This window comes from Coffea arabica, chromosome 1e (assembly GCF_036785885.1).
Source record: "Coffea arabica cultivar ET-39 chromosome 1e, Coffea Arabica ET-39 HiFi, whole genome shotgun sequence".
Classification (NCBI taxonomy): domain Eukaryota; kingdom Viridiplantae; phylum Streptophyta; class Magnoliopsida; order Gentianales; family Rubiaceae; genus Coffea; species Coffea arabica.
Genome location: NC_092311.1, coordinates 2,231,674 through 2,253,126, shown reverse-complemented (window position 1 = coordinate 2,253,126; position 21,453 = coordinate 2,231,674). Strand labels below are relative to the sequence as shown.

The 21,453-nt window shown below is 34.8% G+C and overlaps 1 protein-coding gene and 1 long non-coding RNA gene across 25 annotated transcripts; both read right to left on the bottom strand.

The window, feature by feature from the left end:
• Positions 1–1,740: 1,740 nt before the first annotated feature.
• On the bottom strand, positions 1,741–3,615 carry LOC113700503 (nuatigenin 3-beta-glucosyltransferase-like). Its single transcript, XM_027220991.2, has one exon. It carries the CDS (start codon positions 3,369–3,371, stop codon positions 1,911–1,913), a length of 1,461 nt encoding a protein of 486 aa, XP_027076792.1. The 5' UTR covers positions 3,372–3,615; the 3' UTR covers positions 1,741–1,910.
• Positions 3,616–11,196: 7,581 nt separating this feature from the next.
• LOC113700456 (uncharacterized) lies at positions 11,197–21,186 on the bottom strand. 24 transcript variants are annotated; one of them, XR_003450719.2, is made up of 8 exons: positions 19,792–21,075; positions 19,566–19,612; positions 17,450–19,431; positions 16,706–16,933; positions 16,387–16,606; positions 14,460–14,804; positions 14,000–14,222; positions 13,177–13,580 (listed from the first exon to the last, which is right to left on the bottom strand). It is a non-coding gene; the product is annotated as an uncharacterized lncRNA (long non-coding RNA). The 24 variants fall into 24 exon arrangements; XR_011815192.1 differs by having other exon boundaries at positions 19,566–21,075; XR_011815203.1 differs by having other exon boundaries at positions 13,177–14,222; positions 16,706–17,665; positions 17,760–17,821; positions 18,052–19,431; positions 19,566–21,075.
• Positions 21,187–21,453: the final 267 nt, after the last annotated feature.

Below are 21,453 nucleotides of genomic sequence, written 5' to 3'. Positions count from 1 at the left end.
CAAAAATGAGAACTGCCAATGCAAAAAAAACAAAAAGTTGCCATATGAGCGGATGTAGCAACCCCACTGGGAGAAGTAAAGGGGCAGGGAGACACAGCTGCCTCCCAAGATACCTTGTGCCAAACTTAGATAATGTGATTGAGGGAAGCTACGTGGGCTAGGAGTCAAACCTTTTAAGTAATCTCAGTATCGGTCTTAAACCTTTTTTTTTTTTTTGGTAGTACGAGAGTAGGCTTTTCAAGTAATCAAGTATTTACATTTTTTTAGTGGTAATTTGAGTAATGGACTAAAAGTTCTATCCATCTAAGATTTTTTTAAAAAAAGAAGTTAGAATAGCGTAGGATTAAAAGACGAACCAAACTACTCAATAATAAAATCGATTTCGATTTAATTAGAGCCTGTTCAAACTTGATTCATCAATTAATCAAGTCAAATTTAAATAATATTTTGCGCTCGGTAAACTTTCAACCTCAGATTGTAGAACTCACATTGGCACATGCATGCATACTCAACAAGCTTCTCATTGTAGAACTCTCCAGCAAGTGCAGGGGAAGTAAATTCAATGGCATGACCCCTAACTATTCCCACATGCATGGTCAAGAATCTTAAATTTATGGGATACCACTCTGATGATGATCAAGCCCTTGCTACTCTCTTACTTATTATTTAAAGGCAAATAAACTTATTTTATTGATCATTGCAAAAAATCATGTGTAACTTGTAGATTAAACTCAATAATACTAAAGCTAAACAAGCTATGCAGCCTATCTAAACAATATTTTGGAGGAAGAATCCCCATTCTGTATGTGCTTCTTCCATGATGCCACTGTACATGGCAGCATGAAAGAATAAATTGCACAACTCCAACATTATTTGCAGACTGGGAAGAGAATAGCATCTGCTTCCTTTCCTTCAAGATCTGGTACAGTGTAACAGTTACAAGCCAGTTCCTTCACCTTACTGCCAAAGGTCTTCAACCAGAAATGGAGATAAGTTGACAACCACAGTAGTTTCATCTCGGCATCTCTGAGGAATTCTAAAGATCAAACAAAGCTTTATAATTCTACTCCACACGGCTGTTAAGTAATTAGACTGCAAAAAGAAAAGGTAACTTTGAGATTCATCTTTCTGCTTGCGTAGCAGAAATAAAAGGGTCAAAATGCTCCGTTCCCCAGTTGAGAAGCCCGTCTACAGTACCGAGCCTTCCTTTGCATAAAAGCCATAATACAAATGAGAACAGAGGGGCTGTGTAGCTATACCACACCAGATGCTTCCATCAACAATAGATGACTTATCTCTCACTTCATGTAAAGCAGACTTAACTAAAAAGACACCAGAAGGAGAAGGTACCTAAAAACATGTATCAATCTGGCTACTACACAGAAAAATTGCAGGAGTATCGCTAATCAACTTCTCGCCTTCAACATACAACCTTCTTCCAGTCCCAGATGGCCATATCCATTCCTTCCTCTGGACTACATGAGTTGCCATATCCGTATCCATTCCTTCCCTCTTGGAAGACCATTGCTGGTTGCTACTCTTTAGTCTTTAGTCATTACCTATGTTTCCATTTGACCACCTCTTTTCTCCATCTTTCCTTATTTTCCTTTTTAATTCGTCCGCCAACCAAAATGAATTATATTATTTTAAATTAGGTTAGAATTAGAAATAAAAGTGCATGAAGTTTGTCTTGTATTATAGATGAAGAATCACAGGCATTTTTAGATTGGCATGAATCATAAAACCAACCGAGCAATGTGTCCGGATTCAACTCTCTTTATTATCATTGCAGCATCCCTTCATTCTTACTTAGACAATAAACTGAACAAACTTAGAAAAAGTACCTAGAGACATTTTCCAATCTCAAAACATTTCATTTTGCAATCATACTAGTAGTACTCCTTAGACAACTAACTGTTGACACCAAAAGCACATTCTTTTAATGCACCAATTAAATCAAGCAGATTTTGATAGGATGATCCACTTTCTTCCACGGCCCCCTTTGCCAATGCTGCCATCTTCTTTGCCCTCTTTCTGATTTCCTGGCTTTCTTCAGAGTTGCTCATCAATAGGCTTATTGCTTCCTCTATCTGTTTGCTTTCCACTACAGGACCCTCGTTAATTGGAGATAAGTTCCAATGATCTGCCCCAACACTGACTCCAACTTTCAAAACCTGAACAAGTTTCTCATTGTAAAACTGCTCAGAAAACACTGGCCAAGTAATCAATGGCACCCCAGCAGTCATAGCTTCCATCGTTGAATTCCAACCACAGTGAGTCATAAACCCTCCAACTGCTGGATGGTTCAAGATCTTTAGCTGTGGAGCCCAACCTCTAATGATCAGACCTTTGTTTCCTTCAGTTATTCTTTCTTCAAAACCATCTGGCAGCCAGCTCTCTTGTTGATTATCTTGGTCATTTTCTCTCTTCCTGACAACCCAAATGAACGGTTGGTTCGAAGCCTCAAGAGCTAATGCAATTTCCTTGAGTTGGGCGGTTGAGAATCTTACAACGCTTCCAAAAGAAACGTAGAGGACTTGGTTGGCCCCCTGAGTATCAAGCCAGTTTAAGCAACTCTCCTTCCCATCGGCAGTAGTGTCAGTTTTCTCCTTGTTGGAGAAGTAGAAAAGAGGTCCAATGGTCCAAAACTTTATCCCTCTTACCTTTTCAAAGTAATCAGCATATTGAGAATCCAACTCATAAAAAGTGTCAAAAAGCAAGCCGAAGCTCCTAAGCTCTGATTCTTTGATTGGCTTTACTATCATTTCAAAGTACGGTGTTGTTTCCTTCATGTGATCCTCCAATTGGGACTTCTTCATTTCAATCCTGTTTGGTAAACCAGGGATCAAGAAACTCTCAGAATCTGAGCTGACTGACTTATGAGGCTCATATAGCCGAAGGTTATGGCGCAAACAATGAGAAATGAAGCTTTCTGGATAGAACAAGATTCTTGGTATGCTCAGCTTCTGCGCTAAATCACATGTCCAAAAAAAGTGCTTGTCCGAGATAATACAGTGAGGATTAAGATGCTGAACAAGTTCTTCCATTGGTTTCTGGAGCAGCAACACAGCCATGTGTACCTTGGGAAGCATTTCTTTTGTAGTTGCCGCGGTGAAATACTCGATTCCTTCTGGTAGTCCCACTTCAGCTGATGGGAATTTCAAGTTGTGAATTGTAATGTCGTGGCCTAATTCGATGGCATGATCAATGGAGGATTGAAACAGGACAGTGTTGTATTTGGTGGAGAGAATAGTTACCTTAACGCCCTGAGCAGCAAATAGCCTGGCAGCATTAACAAGAGGGATCATGTGGCTTGGGCTCAAGTATGGAAGAAATAGGACATGAAGTTTATCATTGTCCACAAATTCCATAATCAAATTTCTACTTCAAAAATATAAATTTTGCAAGCTTTGACAAAGCTCTATTGCAGAATCTATATGTGCAGAATGTTGAAAAATTCTACAATCCAAATTTGGGTAGGACAAAAGGGCTATGCAGAGGCAAAATCTTGCACCTACTTATAGTTCCTTGATTACTTCACTCCTTGTCTAGTCAAGAAAACCTGAAAAAGGCGGGGCTATCTCCCTCCGAATAAGCTCCGATGCTTAAGTTAGTGAAATGAAAGAAGGAAAGAAGGTAGGTGTACCGAGATAATTCAGCAATAACTTCACTCCCTGTCCTTTCATTGTTTAATGCACAGCGACAATTGTCAAGATAGGTGATATCTTTAGGTAACATTTACTTCTATACTATTTCTTCTTTCCAGGCTATGACATTGATATATAAAGACTGAACATCGACTTTATCATTTGTTTTTTTTTTTTTAAGTGTATCATTGGCACTCTATTCTCTTACAGAAATTTAATTCATCAAAATTTAAGTTTGGGTTGGCTAACATAATGTCTATATTTCTTATTCTAGATTCAAAAGATATTTTTATTTCTAAATTGTATTCAAGGTGTACTATATTTATTGATAAAGTACTAAACAGCTTTGCTTGAACCCGAGCTTCTCACTTACACTCCCTCCCCCCGTACCACCCAACTCATCCCTCCCCCTATCATTTGTTAATTCATTGTTGATTGAATGCTGTATGCCTTGGATTGGTTCAATTCAAGGGATAATTTCAGAAACCTCCTTTGAGGTTTCTGACAATTTCACTGAGCTCCCCTGAGATTTAAAAAATTACACATACCTCCTTTAATTTGATAGTTTTAGTAACAAAACCTTAAAATAATTTTGACTTGATCAAATTTTCAAGTCAAATTTTTAAATGAATATCCAAAAATGCCCTTGTGTAATGAGTTTTAAATTACTTCCCTATAGAATTATAAGATTATCTAATGTAATTATAAGGAAAATGTATCGAATTTTTTGTGTCCATACCTACTATTTGATAAACAATTATAATAATAATTTTATCACTATGATAGGATATTTTTTATGGTATTTTATTATAAATTTAGATTTATAAGATAGAAAATAAAATGTTGAAATAATTGATTCAGAGTTTATGAATTTTTTGAGTTATGGGATAATCATAATTTAGTAGTGACTTTGGACAATTTCTTTTTGATTTATTGCTAATTTTAATACCAAAAGATAGAAAACAAAGATTAGCAAAAAAACATCGGATTACATATAAAGTTAACTCATCAAAAAATCATTAGTTCAACATTTGATCACAATAGAAACTAGAGATAATAGTAGTAATTTTACAATTTTATTAGTAAAAAATTAAAATAAAAAGGAATAAGAAGGAAAAAGAATGAAAAAATAATTTTAAAGTCATTCTAAGTATAAGCATACCAAACAATGGAATTTTATTAAAATATTTAAGGGTAATATTGTCATTTTAAATGACAAGGAAGGTATGTATAATTTTTCAAATCTCAAGGGAGGTTTCTGACATTATCCCTTAATTCAATCATTTTGTTGTTTTTTGGGATAATTTCAGAAACCTCCCTCGAGATTTCTGACAATTTCGCCTGGTACCCTTAAGGTTTTTAATATTACACATGCCTTCCTTGGTCTTACAAAATGACCATAATAGTCTTAACATATTAATATTTTTTCATGCAATTAAACAATTCACTCCTAATCTTGTTCATATGAGTGCATCACAAAATTAGAAATTTAATGGAAACAAAAATAAAATTCACTGGTGGAATATTCGACCTTGTCTTAAACACAATAATAATATAATAAAAATTAATTTTAGCTTTGTTTGGAGGATCTGAAGATGAATAGAAGAATATGTAAATTGGGTTTAAAAAGAATAGAGCTGGTATTGATACTCCAATAGTTGACGGAAAGGATGTTATATTGATGCATTTATTAAAATTTATAAAGTTTAACCATACAAATTTTTTGAATCTCGACTAAGGTTTTAGAATTTAAGGATTGATGGTGGTAATGATCATGGTGATAATAGTTCTAATTTGAAATGTGGTAATATGAAAAGAGTTAAAATAGTAGAGATGGGGATTGAAAATGAGTTTGAAAATTTGTGCATGTTCCATAGTTTTTGAATAATTCTATAAGAAATTAAAGTGAACTTTGCAAATTTCATGAGGGAATTTTGGGTTATCCAATCAAAAATTTGACCATTAAATAGTTTTTGTTACAGAAATGGTAAACTTGGGGGAGGTATATGTAATTTTTCAAATCTTAAGGGAACTAGGTGAAATTATTAAAAACCTCAAGGGTGGTTTCTGAAATTATCCCATATTTTTTGGTGATAAATTTGGGGCTTTGCTGCGCAGTCTCCATCATCTATAACGTATACAAAGATTCTATCATTACTTAAATTATAGTAGGTTGAATGTTGATTTGACTAGGATCAATGTAAATAAGTATTTTAATTTTTCTTCTTGTTGATTTACTAGCAATATAATTAGCAACGTAAAATACAAATTACATGAAGTCAAACAATTATGATATATTTTTAATATATTTTCAATTTTGATAAAATTCACAAAAAATTATTTTTACTTTTACTTAATGTTATTTTTTTCCCATATATCCCCTTAGTTGTTGATTACATGTTCTTCCACTAAGTATATGCTCAAGTACTCAACTTCTTCAAATCAAAAGGCTTACCTTGTTTCTCTCTTTTTTTACATTTAATTATTCTGATAGATAGAATTTTGGGGTAAAATTGGATTTAATTTTAGTAACAGACTTACAGGATTACATTCCAAACTTTTTCTTTTATGACTCTTGACTCGAATAATAAGAATCTAATGGTCTTGTATTTTGTTGTTAAATTTTTTTCATTGATTATAAAACATATTTGAAGGATCCTTTTCTTGATGGGTGCTACCAGGTGCCCTTGAGAGTGCCCCGGGAATACTTGTTAAAATAACTTGAAGTACAAATTTTTTGACAAGATTGTAACTAATTTGAGAAAGTATCTAAATGCAAGGGAATGTAAGTGTGAGTTTGTAAATTAAAATATCCATTAGATTTATCCACAAAAAACAACTCAAGTAATTGTAGAATCTAAACCATTAGACGTTTTGGCTCTAGGAAAGTTTTGCCAAATTGGTTAGCATGCAATGAATGTGGAGTGCCTAAAATTACAATTAGAGTGGGGGATTAGACCAAATTTTTGCGCCTGCAGTGTTCTATACATATTATCAAAAGCTTTGGTCTAAACGCATAATGCATGCTGATTATCAGTGACCACACCACTTATATTTTGCCCGTTAGTTGTGGATCTTGAATGTACATACATATTACTCCTTCCGTCCCATATATTTAGTCATATTTAGGGATGTGTATTTTTTATGTATAGTACACTCCACTATAATATTTTTCTTTTTATTTCACTTTTGCCCTTAATCATATGCTAGTCAAAGTAAAAAATAGAAAGCAATTCCTTCACATTTATCTTTATGCATCATTAATGAAGGGTATAAAGGAAATTTCAGGGTATAAAGTAATTAGAAATATCAAACATGACAAATATTTTGGAACAGCCAAAAAGGAAAGTATGACATTTTCAATGGGACGGAGAGAGTAAAGAAAACGACATGGCACGTTAACTCCATCAGTTGATTCTATCAGCAAATACAGAGATTTATATCTTGCAAGTTGCTTTTTTTTTTTTTTTTTTTTTGAAACGAGAGGTCTTGAATGGGATTTTCTACTTGTTATCCCTCCCTCTTACCCAAACCCAACCCTCCCCACATCTTGCAAGTTTATTGTATTAGTAACCTACTTACCTGTCAACATATAAAATCAAAACTCAAAATTAGAATTTTTCATATTATTATTTAATAGTGTTTTAGTCAAGTTAGAGTTTTAGTAATTCTATTAAAGTCAAGTCATAGTAGTTTTATTGTTTAGAAATTAGTATCTTATTAGAAAACTTCCACTTATATGTGTGTAAATTGCCTCCCCCTCATTTTGATTTTGTCAAATATATCTCCAATATATTTTTAGTTAACTTTTTGGTTCTACATCTGGTATCCTAAGTTCAAGAAATTAATCTTGGGATGCCTATGAATATTGAAGAATTGACCGACTACGAGGATAGTCACGGGTGTTTTGTGTTGTGAGACTTATGATCATAAGAGATTGATGTGAAGAAATTAATTGATTGATTTAGACCACAAGATTGGTCATGAAGTATTCAATTGGTAAAGATTGGACCATAAGATTGGTTCGGAAGAATTGTCAGATTAATTGTGGGTGTAAAGACAGAGATCAAAGAAGAATCCTATCAGTTGAATTGTAATTATGAAAATTACAAAGTGGTGAATTGTCAATGAATTGACATCAAATTGTATGAGAAAAACAATATATCCAGATGCGTGGATTATTGCAACGAAAAAAGTGTTTGAAAATGAAGAACCAATACAAACTCATGTTGAGTTTGATTTAAAGAAGGCAATGTTGGCATATTAAATCAAGACTCAAAATTAGAAATTTCCATATTATTATTTAGTAGCGTTTTAATCAAGTTAGAGTTTTAGTAATTCTATTTGAGTCAATTATGATAGTTTTATTATTTAAGAATTAGTATCTTATTAGAAAATGCAAGGGAATGGTAAGTGTGAGTGTGTAAATTAAAATATCCATTAGATTTATCCACAAAATACAACTGAAGTAATTGTAGAATCTAAACCATTAGACGTTTTGGCTCTAGGAAAGTTTTGCCAAATTGGTTAGGATGTAATGAATGTGAAGTGCCTAAAATTACAATTAGAGTGGGTTAGACTAATTTTTTGCGGATGCAGTGTTCTATACATTATCAAATGCTTTGGTCTGACCAACCCAAAAAAAAAAAAAAAACTTTGAAAGTATAAGGCTGGTTGATTATCAGTGACCCCACCACTAAAATTTTCTCAGTTAGTTGTGAATCTTGAATATACACACATATTAAAGAAGACAACATGGCACGTTAATTCTATCATTTGATTCTATCAACAAATACAGAAATTTATATCTTGCAAGTTGATTTTTTTAAGTGGCAATTCTTGAACCGAAACATTCTACTTATAATTCCTCTCTTCTTATCATCCAACCCAACCATTCCCGCTTCTTGCAAGTTGATTGTATCGGTTTGATTGTATCAATAACCTCCTTAATGTATTTTGTCCACCTAGTTGTGAATCTCAAGGAAATATTACTAACACAACGCGGGAACTGCCACATTTTTTGTAAAAAAAATCTCTTGATACTGTGTGGCGACTTCACATAATTTTCAACATTAGATTGCCAATTGCGTTACTGCCCACAAGGACAACGAACTGCCACCACCTTAGCGCTGCAAATGAGACGAATTGAGTCGAATTTTAGTCTAATTAAACCAAATCTCAACTTGATTTTATCAAAATTTAACTCAAAATTGAGGTTGACGAGTTTTCAATATAAAACTCGAACTTGAACTTAATCTCAAATTCGAGACTAGTTGAACTTAAACTCGAGCCTATTCGAACTTTAAAAAATAAAAAAATTAATTAATTTGTTTTTTAAAAATGAATAAAATAATTTTTTTTCCTTGATAAATAATAAACATATTAGACATATACATATAATATTACATAATATATATATATATATATATATATATATATTCGAGCCAACTCGCGAACTAACAAGTTGAAAAAATCGGCCCGAGCTCAACTTGAACTCAATATTAATCGAGCAAAGTCATAAGCGCTCGTGAGTGAACTTGATTTGTTTGCAGACTTCTAAGCTCTTTGATAAGTACGCATTTTGTGAGCTTCAAGTGATTTTTATTATTCAATTTTGGTGTGTTTTATTTATTTTTATAGCTAATGAACTAGGTTTCTAGTGAAGATTGACATTTTATGGTTTAAGTGTCGAAAATTGCATTTTTATGGAATAAAGTGGTGAAAATTTCATATTTTGTAGGATTTAATGATTCAATCATCAAATGAAGTGAATTGATAAGATATTTAGATGATTGTTGATGATTTGAATTGATTTAAAAAGAATATGAAGTGCAAAGAGGAAATACAATCTAGTGTAAAAGAAAGGGAGTTTGACAGCTTTGATACCTGTTGGTATTTTGACTATGTCTTCAATTACAACCATCAGATTGAGTTTGAAGCTAACACATATCTCTACATTTCTTGTGAAGACATCGAAATCCATTTAATGAGTTTTCCAAGTCAAAAAGTCAAAATGCAATCAATCATTTTTCTTGTCAAAAGCAGAAATAGGGGATTGACCAATCAAGAATATTTTGGTCATTTTTCAATCTACAGAACTCCAATTGGATGATTTTTGAGGCATTGAAAAGCTAACTCAAAGGTTACAATTTTCATGTTTTGTACAAGAGTTAGTTTAGCCTCCATTATTGAGAAAATATCAATGAAAATTAGTGCAAAAACAAAGCAAAATTGAAGACCAACCATAAATGAGAAAACCTCCAAAAGAGGCAAAACATGGGGGTAAATACGCGATCTCAACCCATGTTTCCAAAGGTCAGGTTTTCTTTAATTGCGGCTGTAACTTATTCTGTAACTTGTGTTCTGTTCACGTAAATTTTTTGACCAATTTTTTTGCAAGAATTCCACGGTGGATATGAGCAAGCAAGCATAAAAACTTCAAGAAGCAACTTTTTGTGATTTTAAGGGACAGCTTTGCCCACTAGAAACAACTCACTTTAAATTTGAATTCTCTATAAATAGAGGCCTATGGAGAGTTTGTTTGAAATAAGTTTGGAGGATTAGAAACACTACCAAAATGTAGTTTAATTAATTTTTCTTAGTTCATTAGTATAGTATAGTTAGTTTAGTTTATCCATCTTGTACTTGTAACTAGATTTGGATGAAGAATTGAATAGTAAAGATGAAAAGTTGGAGCTCATATGACAACGGTAACCTGTCTCCTAGTACTTTCTCTTTTGTATTTGATTTCACGTTTACCTAAAATACAAGTTTGGTATTTATTTTCATATTTTGTTAAAGTTTATGCTTAGAATTATGGATGAATTTTTCATGTTTTGTTAGTGATATTTACTTGATTATTTGATAATATTATTTTGAACAAATTATTTATCACTTTTTACTTATCTAATTATGATTAATCGACTATTAATTGTGATAATCTTAAGGTATTAAGTTTGTAATGAAAATTAAAATTTAACACCAGTTCAAAGATGTGCTAAATTTGAACTGGTGTTAAATTTAGGAAATTTACTCATGAACGTAAAGGAGCACCTTTTTGGATTTAGTAATTTATTTTATGTAATTTCACAGAAGAAATAAACTTGTAATTAATTTCATATCCACGAGAGTAATTTATAAGTATAATTGATTCACTACGAGAGTAAGTTTTACAATACATTAGGAAATTACGTCATAACTAATCAAGATAATAATAATCAAGATAATAATAATCAATTAATCGGTAATTTCAATTCTAAGAATAGTGAAAAATCCTTTAATCTTAGGAGCTTTTCTATTATTATTTGTATTACTTTTATCTCATATTTATAATGTAAATTTAATTTATTATACTTGTAATAATCTAAATAATAAAGGAATTCACAGATCATCATTAATTGAAAATCTTCCTTGTAAGATCGATATTTAATATTCACGATCTGTATACTTACAAAAAATAAAATATTTAGATTTTATTAAAATTTGATGCATATTAGAATCTTGTCAAAAAGTCCAATAAAAGAAGGGACTTGGAGAAACCACCAAACCATATTGCAATAATTTTCTCAATTAGATCTATTTCAAAGTCCAGAGGACATTGAAGATTTTCACAAGACAGCATACATAAGAACATCAGCCATTACTTTCACATCATACTGCACTTAGATTATAGCCTTCTTAGGCTATTCACATGTATTCAACATCTAAGAAAAGCTTCTACTAGCATACTAAGTTCAACATCAGCCACTATAGTGCAGTAACCAACTTATGAACAGCTTTCCCTCCTCCTTATTTCCGGGCTTGGGACCGGCTCTGGTGATATCACAGAGGCGGAGTTACAAGCATCATACAAACAGCAGAAACAAATAAGCAACTTGCATTGGCAAAGACAATTAAGAAAAAAAAAATGAAGAAAGAGAAGATGTGCTCTTGGAGGAAATTACACACTATCAAAAGTTGGTGCAGATGCAAATGGACTCCAGCACAAGAGAATGCAATCCGTTTCCAAGGGCCTAAAAAAAGAGCATACGCAGAGAAAATTCCATTCCCGCACATATTCATGAATAGACATGCAACAAACCTCACAGAGCAATCTCAACAAATAACATGATGAACCAACATAAAAACAAGATTTTATCAATTTCCTGGGTAGCTTTCACTAGAACTGGGAGTAAGGATGTCTGCTAAAATGTATGTTCTGGAAAAAGAAATAACCCACAACTCTAATACACCTGAATGATCTGCTCTCTCATTTAAGATTTATAGAAAAATCTTGTCTGCATGCACCTATATCATATAATCAACGCCTACATAAATGTAATTACCTTATTTAATCTTCTTTATCTGTTTTCCTACCAATTTGTAACAATCTAACCTAATTGTAAAATTCATCAAGAAAATAAAGAAATAAATGTCTTCCACACACAATTCTACACTCAGATTCATGCCACAACAAAAAGCTGAGGATGCATAACTTAACTCACAAGTAAATGGATACGCTCAGGTGAAAGCTTGAATCAAACTTGGGAGAAACACGAGGCACCTTTAAATTGCAGCAAAAACAATAGGATTGGAGCCCTACAAGTGTCAGACAAGGCCTCAAAAATATGAAAACATTTTCTATCTCATTTTTATCCCCTTGAAACTGGTGCCTCAGCTTCTTTTATATCAACAGTGGAGAACAGTAGGAAAAGAAGCCCCATTTTCTGACTGCAGGATCATAAGCAGGTTGGAGTAAAAAAAAGATAAATCACCGGCATACAACAGCAGCACTTTAATCAACTTTGCTAGAGACTTAGCAAACTTCATCAGACAATAGCCAAAACCTCCAATACATGCTCAATCTGCTATAAATACACCACAGAAATTAAGATAAAAAAGTCCCAGACCTCCAGAATAAGAAAAAATCCAACTCATAAACCATGAAAAAAAATTATTTCCAGATTAAGCTGATGAACAGAAATTAGTATTTGCATCCAATTATTTAGCAACTGCACCACATAATCAGGAATGGATATTATCCGTGAAACTCTGCTGACTAATGGTACAAACTTCAAAAGCAGATGAAACAGCCAGGGATTGTGTCAAGCACTAACAAACAATTGATTTAGGCAGAATAGGATTCCTTCAAACCAATATGGATAGCCTCTAATCTGAAGGAGGCCACAGATGTCACTACAACCGCTCCAACCAATTGAAACTCGTAAAACAAATATGCAAAGGCATAACAGATAGCCTAAGACATACCAATACACAGTCCTTTCAAACACTTTAACCACACAACTGACTTCTTCAATTCCAACCTCCTTCCTAAAATGATGATGAACAGTAGCATTTCAATAGATAACCAGAAACAGTTCATTATTGTTCACAGAAACCCAATATGAAAAATAGGGAAAGGAAATTATTCCTCTGGTTCTCCTTCAAAATCATTTAGACCACAACACAGCCCTTGCAATTCTCATCACATTACAGAACATGGAATTTACTGCCACACCAAATGATTAAGAAAGATTATTCATTAAACCAGTGAAGAAAGAATGAATTTTATAGATAATCCAGAAACTGTCAATCTTCAAACAAAGTAATACATGAAGGGCAGCAAAGAACTCCTTTCAGTTACTTTAGCGACATGACTGAGCTCCTCGAATTCAAGATCCTTCCAAATTAAAGATGACATAGATCTTAGTCAACCTGACATGTCAACTATTTGGTCAAAGAAAACCTCAGGAGAAAAACAGGGAAGGAGAAAACTCCCATTTTCTCTTGCAAAATCATGAACAAGAGAACATAGACTTGCACTTCTCACCCACATTACGGAGAGGTAGATTTTACTGCCACACCAAACAACAGAATGAATTCGACAAATAATCAAGAAGCAATAAAAGGGCTTAGAGTCTCTTCAAGCACAACACCCATCTTGTACCACAGTTCCTACAATAGAAAGGAGACATCAACATCAACAATTTCCAGAAAACCAATAATTGATCAAGCACAGAGATCAACTGGTACGGGGTCCAAGTGAATAGTCTTAGGCTTACAAGAACAAAGCAAAGATCTCGATGAAGAATCGAACCCAAGATCCTAAAACAAATACAAAAAAGTCCTTACGGATAAACCAAAGGGTTTATAACTAACCAAAAACTGCCCACTGATGCTCAAGAAAGCCTGTACACCAAGTATTTGAAGAGAAGAACTGCTCAAGAATAATGTTGACCACAATTCACGGCTACAGTACTGAACAATCAAATTGACTGCCACACCTTGGTACTTAAAAACACACACACACACACACACAAAATCAATCAAAAGCAACTAAAAGATCCTTAAAAGTGTTAAGACACAAGATCAACCTTGAATCCAAGCCCCTACAGCACAGATGAGAGATGGTCATTAAAAACATTCCCAAAACCACCAACTTCAGCAACAACTAGCAACAATTAGCTCAGGGTAGAAGAAGACTGCTCCAAAACAAGGTATACAGCTCTGATTGGAAGAAGGAAGCCCTTAGGTATCACTACAACAGCCTGATATGTCTCTTGATCCACAAGTATACAAAGTCAAATGGCACAGAACCTGTTGGTTTTCAAACAGTTATACACAGTGATCAGTGTGGACACAGAGAACTACATTCAAACACTCTTAAACTGTCACATCCCTTGGATAGCTCTCCTTCACATATTCTCTAAATGCTGATAGTTAAGCCACCAACTCTCATTTTATAGAAATAACATATAAATAGAGTTAACTGATCTCAAATCCTTGAATAACAAATTGTCATCTAAGAGAGAACCATAAAAAATGATTACATACCAAACATTGCGAAACTTGAAATTCCACAGCTGCCTAAAGAGACAACATTCAAGTAATAAAGATAGAGAACCAGAACCACTTCCAAACAATGCCCACTACACGGATGAGTTTTTCAACCTAAGCTCCTAACATGAAGAGGAGGACATACAACCTGAACAACCATTCAGAAGCCAACCCAACCATCACGATGCATATGACGAGAAGCTCTCCGAAATCATGTAAATGCTGGTAACAACAGGACAAAAACAAGCGAATTCACACCCTAATTGAGCAAGACAGCGTGATTGATGATGCCAGTTACCTCCTCAGAGCAAACAGAACTGAGTTTGGGATGAAGGTCAGCTCCTGGAACGAGACCATATAATCAGTACAACTTTGTTAAGTATTGTCAGAACACAAGAAAGAAAATACACAAGTTTTTTTTTTTTTTTAAAGAGTTAGAAAGGCCTTTGGATGCATTAGAAGATACAGGTCTCAATTCCGAGCTCATGACACAAAGGGGGGAACACAGAGACATTACAGGTGTCAAAACCACTAAGTTGGCTCAAGCACAAAGGCAGAGATAATGTGAACTCCCTTCATTAACAATGCAAAAAGCCTTTGATCTTAGGCAGGAGACATAAAGTTGTCACCAAAGCTCCAAATCATCTAGACCCAGATTCCAGCAACCATAGTCATGTTAACGAAGTTAAATAGTTCCTTTGAACACAAGTTGTTCAATCCTTTGTACTAACAAGGTAGACAGAGGGCAAATCAATCATCAAATCCAGAAGGTTCCAATCAGTCCTCAGGAAAAACAATTTAAAAATAATAAAAAGTAGGAAAGGGCAAATGTGTATGAAATCTCATGGACCAATATAGCAGGGTAATGACAATGACCAAAACTCCAAGATCCCCTACAATCAGACAACATGTAGAGTCAGTTAATAATGACTCACTACAAGGCGGCAAATTTTTTAAGCAAAGATTACAACACGGAGGGTATGGGAAAGGAAAAAAAAAACTCCAAATTTAGAGCACATTCACATCCAAGAAACATCTCCTCTCCTTGGAAGGCCAGAATTTCCCCATTCTAAAAACAAGGCCAATCTCTAAAGCAACAATAACAATACGGTAATATGATGCCAAAATTGCCTGATACACTGGAATACCAAACAAAGTCATATACGTTGGATAACATCTATGGTTTTTCAATCAATATCATTAAAAAAAAAAAAAACTCCCAATCATTGTTCAGGAAAGCAGCACAAAACCAAAAGTAGAGGAAGAAAAACTCCCCCAAATTTTTGTAACTAAACCAAAAGCTGTCCCTGCACAGAATTCTGGCTAGAATGTTAAAAATTGAGCAGATTAACTAGCAGACCAGTAGTGCTACCTAGCAAAACACCCTTTATGAATCTTTCTCATTATTTGAACAAATTTGAAATCTTAACTGTATTGCACGCTTAATGAATCCTTTATTATTTTCTTGAACAAATTTGACGCTGTCACTTTCTGCTTTATGTATTTTCCTTTTCTGTGACATCTGTCCAGATGCCCCCAGAGACAATGCAGCTAGCAGTCACTCTACCCATATATCTTCACAGGTTAAATATGGAAAAACCAGATGCATATGTATTGAAAACTGTGCTCAAGTAGCATCTGAATGACCATGGTTATGAATTAAGCATTACCGCATGAAACTCTCAAAAACCTTTACAAACCGTGAAGTGAACGAGGGGATGCAAGCATAAAGAACTACATGGTGTAGAGCAGGTTCAGACATCTGAAGATGAAACAGTTCACGCAAATATTGAGCAACATATAGCCCATATAGCTTCCAGAAAAGGAAGAAAAAAATTAAATGAAATGACCTTTGAATCAGTATCTCCAAATGTTAAGCAAGCAGAAAGTTTGAATGTGGAAAAAGAGAACAGTAAAAATTAACCTGAGTAAGAGGAAACCTTCACTTCTTTAACTTTAGAAGCTCTTTTAAATACGCATATCCAGCCAAAAAAGCAGGAGGAGAACCACAAATGTGTGCAAAGCAACATGACATGATAGACCACCAACAGAAGTGTAGATTATCAAATACTAACACAACCACCTCTTAGCAGTTCCACAAATATAATAGATGACCACCATTTTGTATAGCTGAACCCACAATTCTGAAGATATGTGGTGCAAAGAAAGAGAAACAGGGCATTAGACGGACCTCAAAAGTTTTGCTCGCAAGATTTGCAAAAAGCCAAAGCAGATACCCATACCTCCAAACCCAAGGAAAACCCTCCAGAAGACCATTTGAAAATTTTGAAAACCACTGTGAAAGTTGCAGAACAAGAATTGTAGCAAGTACTTGAAAGAGTAGAATTGACAGTTCATCAATCAACCCGGCAATCTACAGGGTCCGACAGTCCAAAGCATTTATTATAAACACTAAGACTGCATATATCAAAGGTGTTAGCAAAGCAAGTAGCATCCAGTCACTGTATTCTCTGCAGCAACAAAAAAAGGACCAGCTGCTGTAAATACACCATAGAAACTAAAATAACTAGTCCTCAACCTCTGAAATCAACTCATAGACCAGGAAAAAACATATATTTATTACTTAAGCTGGTGAACTGCAATTAGTAATTGCATCAGAACGAATAATTATTTCATAACCACACCAAATAACCAGGAATGGGCGTTATTCGTGAAACTATGCCGACCAGTACGAGCTTCAAAAGCAGATAAAACAGCCAGAGATGTTACCAAAAAAGCAATCTTGAACCTGAGCTCCTAGAATACAAACAAGACACAGATGCTACCACATCCCAAAAATCGTCAATTGTCAACCACTGACAAACAATTAGTTTAGGCAGAATAGAATTCCTTTCAAACCAACGTGGATAGCCTTTAATCTAAAGGAGACCGAAGATGTCACTACAACAGCTCAGACCAATTTAAACTCCTAAAACAAATATGCGAAGGCGTTACAGATAACCCAAAACAAAGTAATACACACACACCTTTCAATCACTTTATAACTGCACACTGACTTTCTTCAATTCCTAAAATGATGATGATGAAGCCTCTCAAAATTTAACCAGAAACTGTCCATTATTGTTCAGAGAAACCTAACAGCAAAAGCAGGGAAAGCAAAAAACTCCGGCTCTCCCGCAAAATCATGTAAACCACAACACAGGACTTGCAATTCTCTCCGCATTACAGCACAGTAGAATTCACTGCCACCCCAAATAATTAAAAATAATTATTGCTCCAATGAAAGAATGAATCCAACAAAAAATCAAAAGCAGATAAAAGAGCCTGGGATGTCACTTGAATGCAAGCTGCTGGAGTAAAGGAAACATATTCGTCAATAACATCCCCAAAACCAATAACTGATCAACCACAAACAAACAATTAGTTTGACCTTCAATGATGTAAATATCCTTTGACAAAAGAAAGCCTAAGATCTAAATGACAACAGCATGGTTGAAACCCAAGATCCTAAGATGTAGAAATATAGTTGTTACAGATAATCCCAGAACTGTCAATCTTCAAACAAAGTAATACACATGAGGAAGCAGAGAACTCCTTTCAATTATTTTAATGACATCACTGAGCTCACCAAATCCAAGCTCCTTCCAAAATGAAGATGACATGTTATCCACTATTTCATCAAGAAAAGCTCAGAAGGAAAGTAGGGACAGAGAGACTCCCATTTTCTCTCACAACATCATGCAGATAGATAAATTGTAATGCCGCGCCAAACAGCAGAATGAATTCTCCAAATTATCAAGAAGCAGATAAAAGAGCCTAGGAAATCTTCAAGCACAACACCCATCTTGCACCCCAGTTCCAACAATAGAGAGGAGACATCAACATCAATAGAAAACTGAAAATTGATCATGCACAGAGGATCAATTAGTCTGAGGCAGAAAAGAGTTCCTCCAAAACAATGTAAATGGTGTTAGGCTCAGAAGAAGAAAGCAAAGATCTCGATGAAAACAGGGAGACACAAACCCAAGATCGTACACAACAAACACAGAAAGTCCTTACAGATGATTCCAAAAAAAAATGTAATGCTCCAAAGAAGCAGAGAACGCCATTCAATCACTTTAACCCGGTGAGTTCTTTAATTCCAAGCTTCTTCCTAAAATGAAGATAGACAAACAGACTTGGAAGTAATAAGCATAAGGGTGTTGATAGCTCTTTTCAGACATTTTAGCCACACAAACTTCTTCATCAAATTAGAGGACAGAATGGGTTTATGACTAACCAAAAGCTGTCCACTGTTGGTTAAGAAAACCAGTCACACCAAGTATCAAAGAGAAGAACTGCTCAACTTTTTGGCTCAAGAATCATGTTGAAGATAATTCACAGCTACAGTACTAAACGATCAATCTTGAATCCAAGCCACTATAGTACAGATGAGAGATGGACATTAAAAATATTCCCAAAACCACCAAGTTCAAAAACAACTAGGTGCAATTAGCTCAAGGTAGAAGAGGACTCCTCCAAGACAAGGAAGATAAGCTTTGATTGGAAGAAGGAAGCCCCGAGATACCACAACAACAGCTCAAAATCACCAAAAATCCACGAGTATACAAAGTCAAATGACCTGCAAACTGTTGGCTTTCAAATATAGATTGTTATAAACAGTAATCAGCATAGAAATGTTGAAAAATACTTTCAAACACTTTAAACTGTCACATCCCTTGGATAGGACAGCTCTCCTTCACGTACTGTTTAAATGCTGATAGTTGTGCCCCCAACTCATTTTATAGAGATAACATATCAATAAAGTTAACTGATGTCAAAATCTTCCAATAATAAATTGTCATGTATGAGAAAAACATAATGACGACAAACCCAATATTGCAAAACTTGAAATTCCACATCCGCCTAAAGAGACGACCTTCAAGTATACAGGTGGAGAAACAGAACTCCTTCCAAAAAACACCAACTACATGGCTGAGGACATATAACCCGAACAACCATTTAGAAGCTGCCAAAAGAAACCCTAACCATCACGCATATGACAAGAGAAAATCTCCAAAATCATGTAATGCACAATGATGAAAACAATCAAATTCACACTTCCTATTTGAACAACACAGCATAATTGATGATGCTAGTTACCTCTTAGAGCAACCACAACTACAAACGTTGGGATGAAGGGGAACCCCCTGGAACAAGACCAATAATCAGTACAACTTTAAACAAAGTATTGTCAGCAAAAAACAAGAAATACATGAGCAAAAAAAGTTACTTAAAAATATGAAGTGGAAATGCCTTTGGATGCATTAGAAGATACAGGCCTCAATTCGAAGATCCTAACATTAAGGGGGGGACATGAGATATTTACAGGTGTCAAAACCACTAAGTTGGCTCAAGCAGAAAGGAAGAAATAGTGCGAACTCCCTTCGTTAACAATGCAAAAAGCCTTTGATTTCGGACAAGAGACGTAAGTTGTCATTAAACCTCTGAGTCATCTGTACCCAGATTCCAGAAACCAAAGTCATGTCAAGGAAGTTAAATAGTTCCTTTGAAACAGACAACTTGAGTTGTTCAATCCTTCAATCCTAACGAGGTAGATGCAGAGCAAATCAATCACCATATCCAGAAGGTCCCAAATCAGTCCTAAAGAAAAACAGCTTTAAAAATCTTTTTTTTTTTTTTAAAAAAAAGTAGGAAAAGAGCAAACTTTTATGAAATCTCGTAAACCAATATAGCAGGGTAACTACAATGACCAAAACTCCAAGCTCCCCTACGATCAAGACAACATGTAGAGCCAGATAATAATAACTCCCTAAAAGGTGGTCAATTTCCCGATTTTAGAGCACCAGTCAAAACATCTCCTCTCCTCGTAAGGCCAGAATTCCACCGTTCTAGAAGCAAGGCCAATCTCTAAGCAACAACAACAATACGGCAATGTGATGCCAAATTGTCAGGTAAACTGGAATACCAAACAAAGTCATGTATGTTGGATAACTCCTATGGTTTTTCGATCATTATTATCCAAAAAAAAAACTCCCAATCGTTGTTCAGGAAAACAGCACAAAGCCACAAGTAGGGAAAGAAAAACTCCCCCAAAATTTTGTAAAACAGGAGAACAGGATAATAATCACGACCAAACCCTTGAATCCAAGCTCCCCTAAGATCAAGACAACACGTAGAGCTCATCAGCAATGACCCCATAAAATAAAGGCGGTGACTTTATCAAGCAAAGATAAGAACAACCCAAGACCAAGAGGGGATTAGAGAAGAACTCCCAAATTTCAGACCACATTCAAATCCATCCAACAGAGCGCTTCTCTCCTCCATTATGCCAATTCTACAACAAGGTGAATTTCGAAACATTAACAAGAAGGAAAACCGACACCAAAATTGTCCGATAAATTGGAACGATGGACAAATTATCATCATATCAACAAACCAAACTATTGCAAAAAAACTCGAACTATCTGATGATCGCGAAAACGCCGAATACCAGAGCTACCACCTAAAGCAATCATGAATAAATCAGAGCCTACCGTCGATTGACAATTCCAATTTAACTAATTTCACAGCCCTAAACCGATGCAGAAAACCGAGTTAGACGCTTCTTACCTAACAACCAAACCGCCGAGGGTTATCAAAAGCCCGGGGGATGGTTGGGGTTATTTATTGGTGTTTGTTGAAGAATGGACGGTTAGGATTAAGCGGTTGTTGATGATCTGGACGGCTATGAGGAGGTCTTTTCCCAAGTTGGATTTGGGCTAAGATTCGATGTACGCGTAATTTCCTGTGACCAGGTCGGTTTTATTTTTTTATTTTTGGGTAGGAAAAGGCGGTTGTTAAATTTAGAAAATTGCCACCAAGCTGGACATATTCTGCTTTTGTTTCTTTTTTAGAAGAAAAAAAAACCCTCGAAAAAAAAAAAAAGAATATATGGCATGGTCAAAGCTGGTATGCTTCACTTTTTTTTTTTTGGTTCTTTCCTGGATAGAACCTTCACGAAGACGTCCTCATGTTACACTACAAAAGT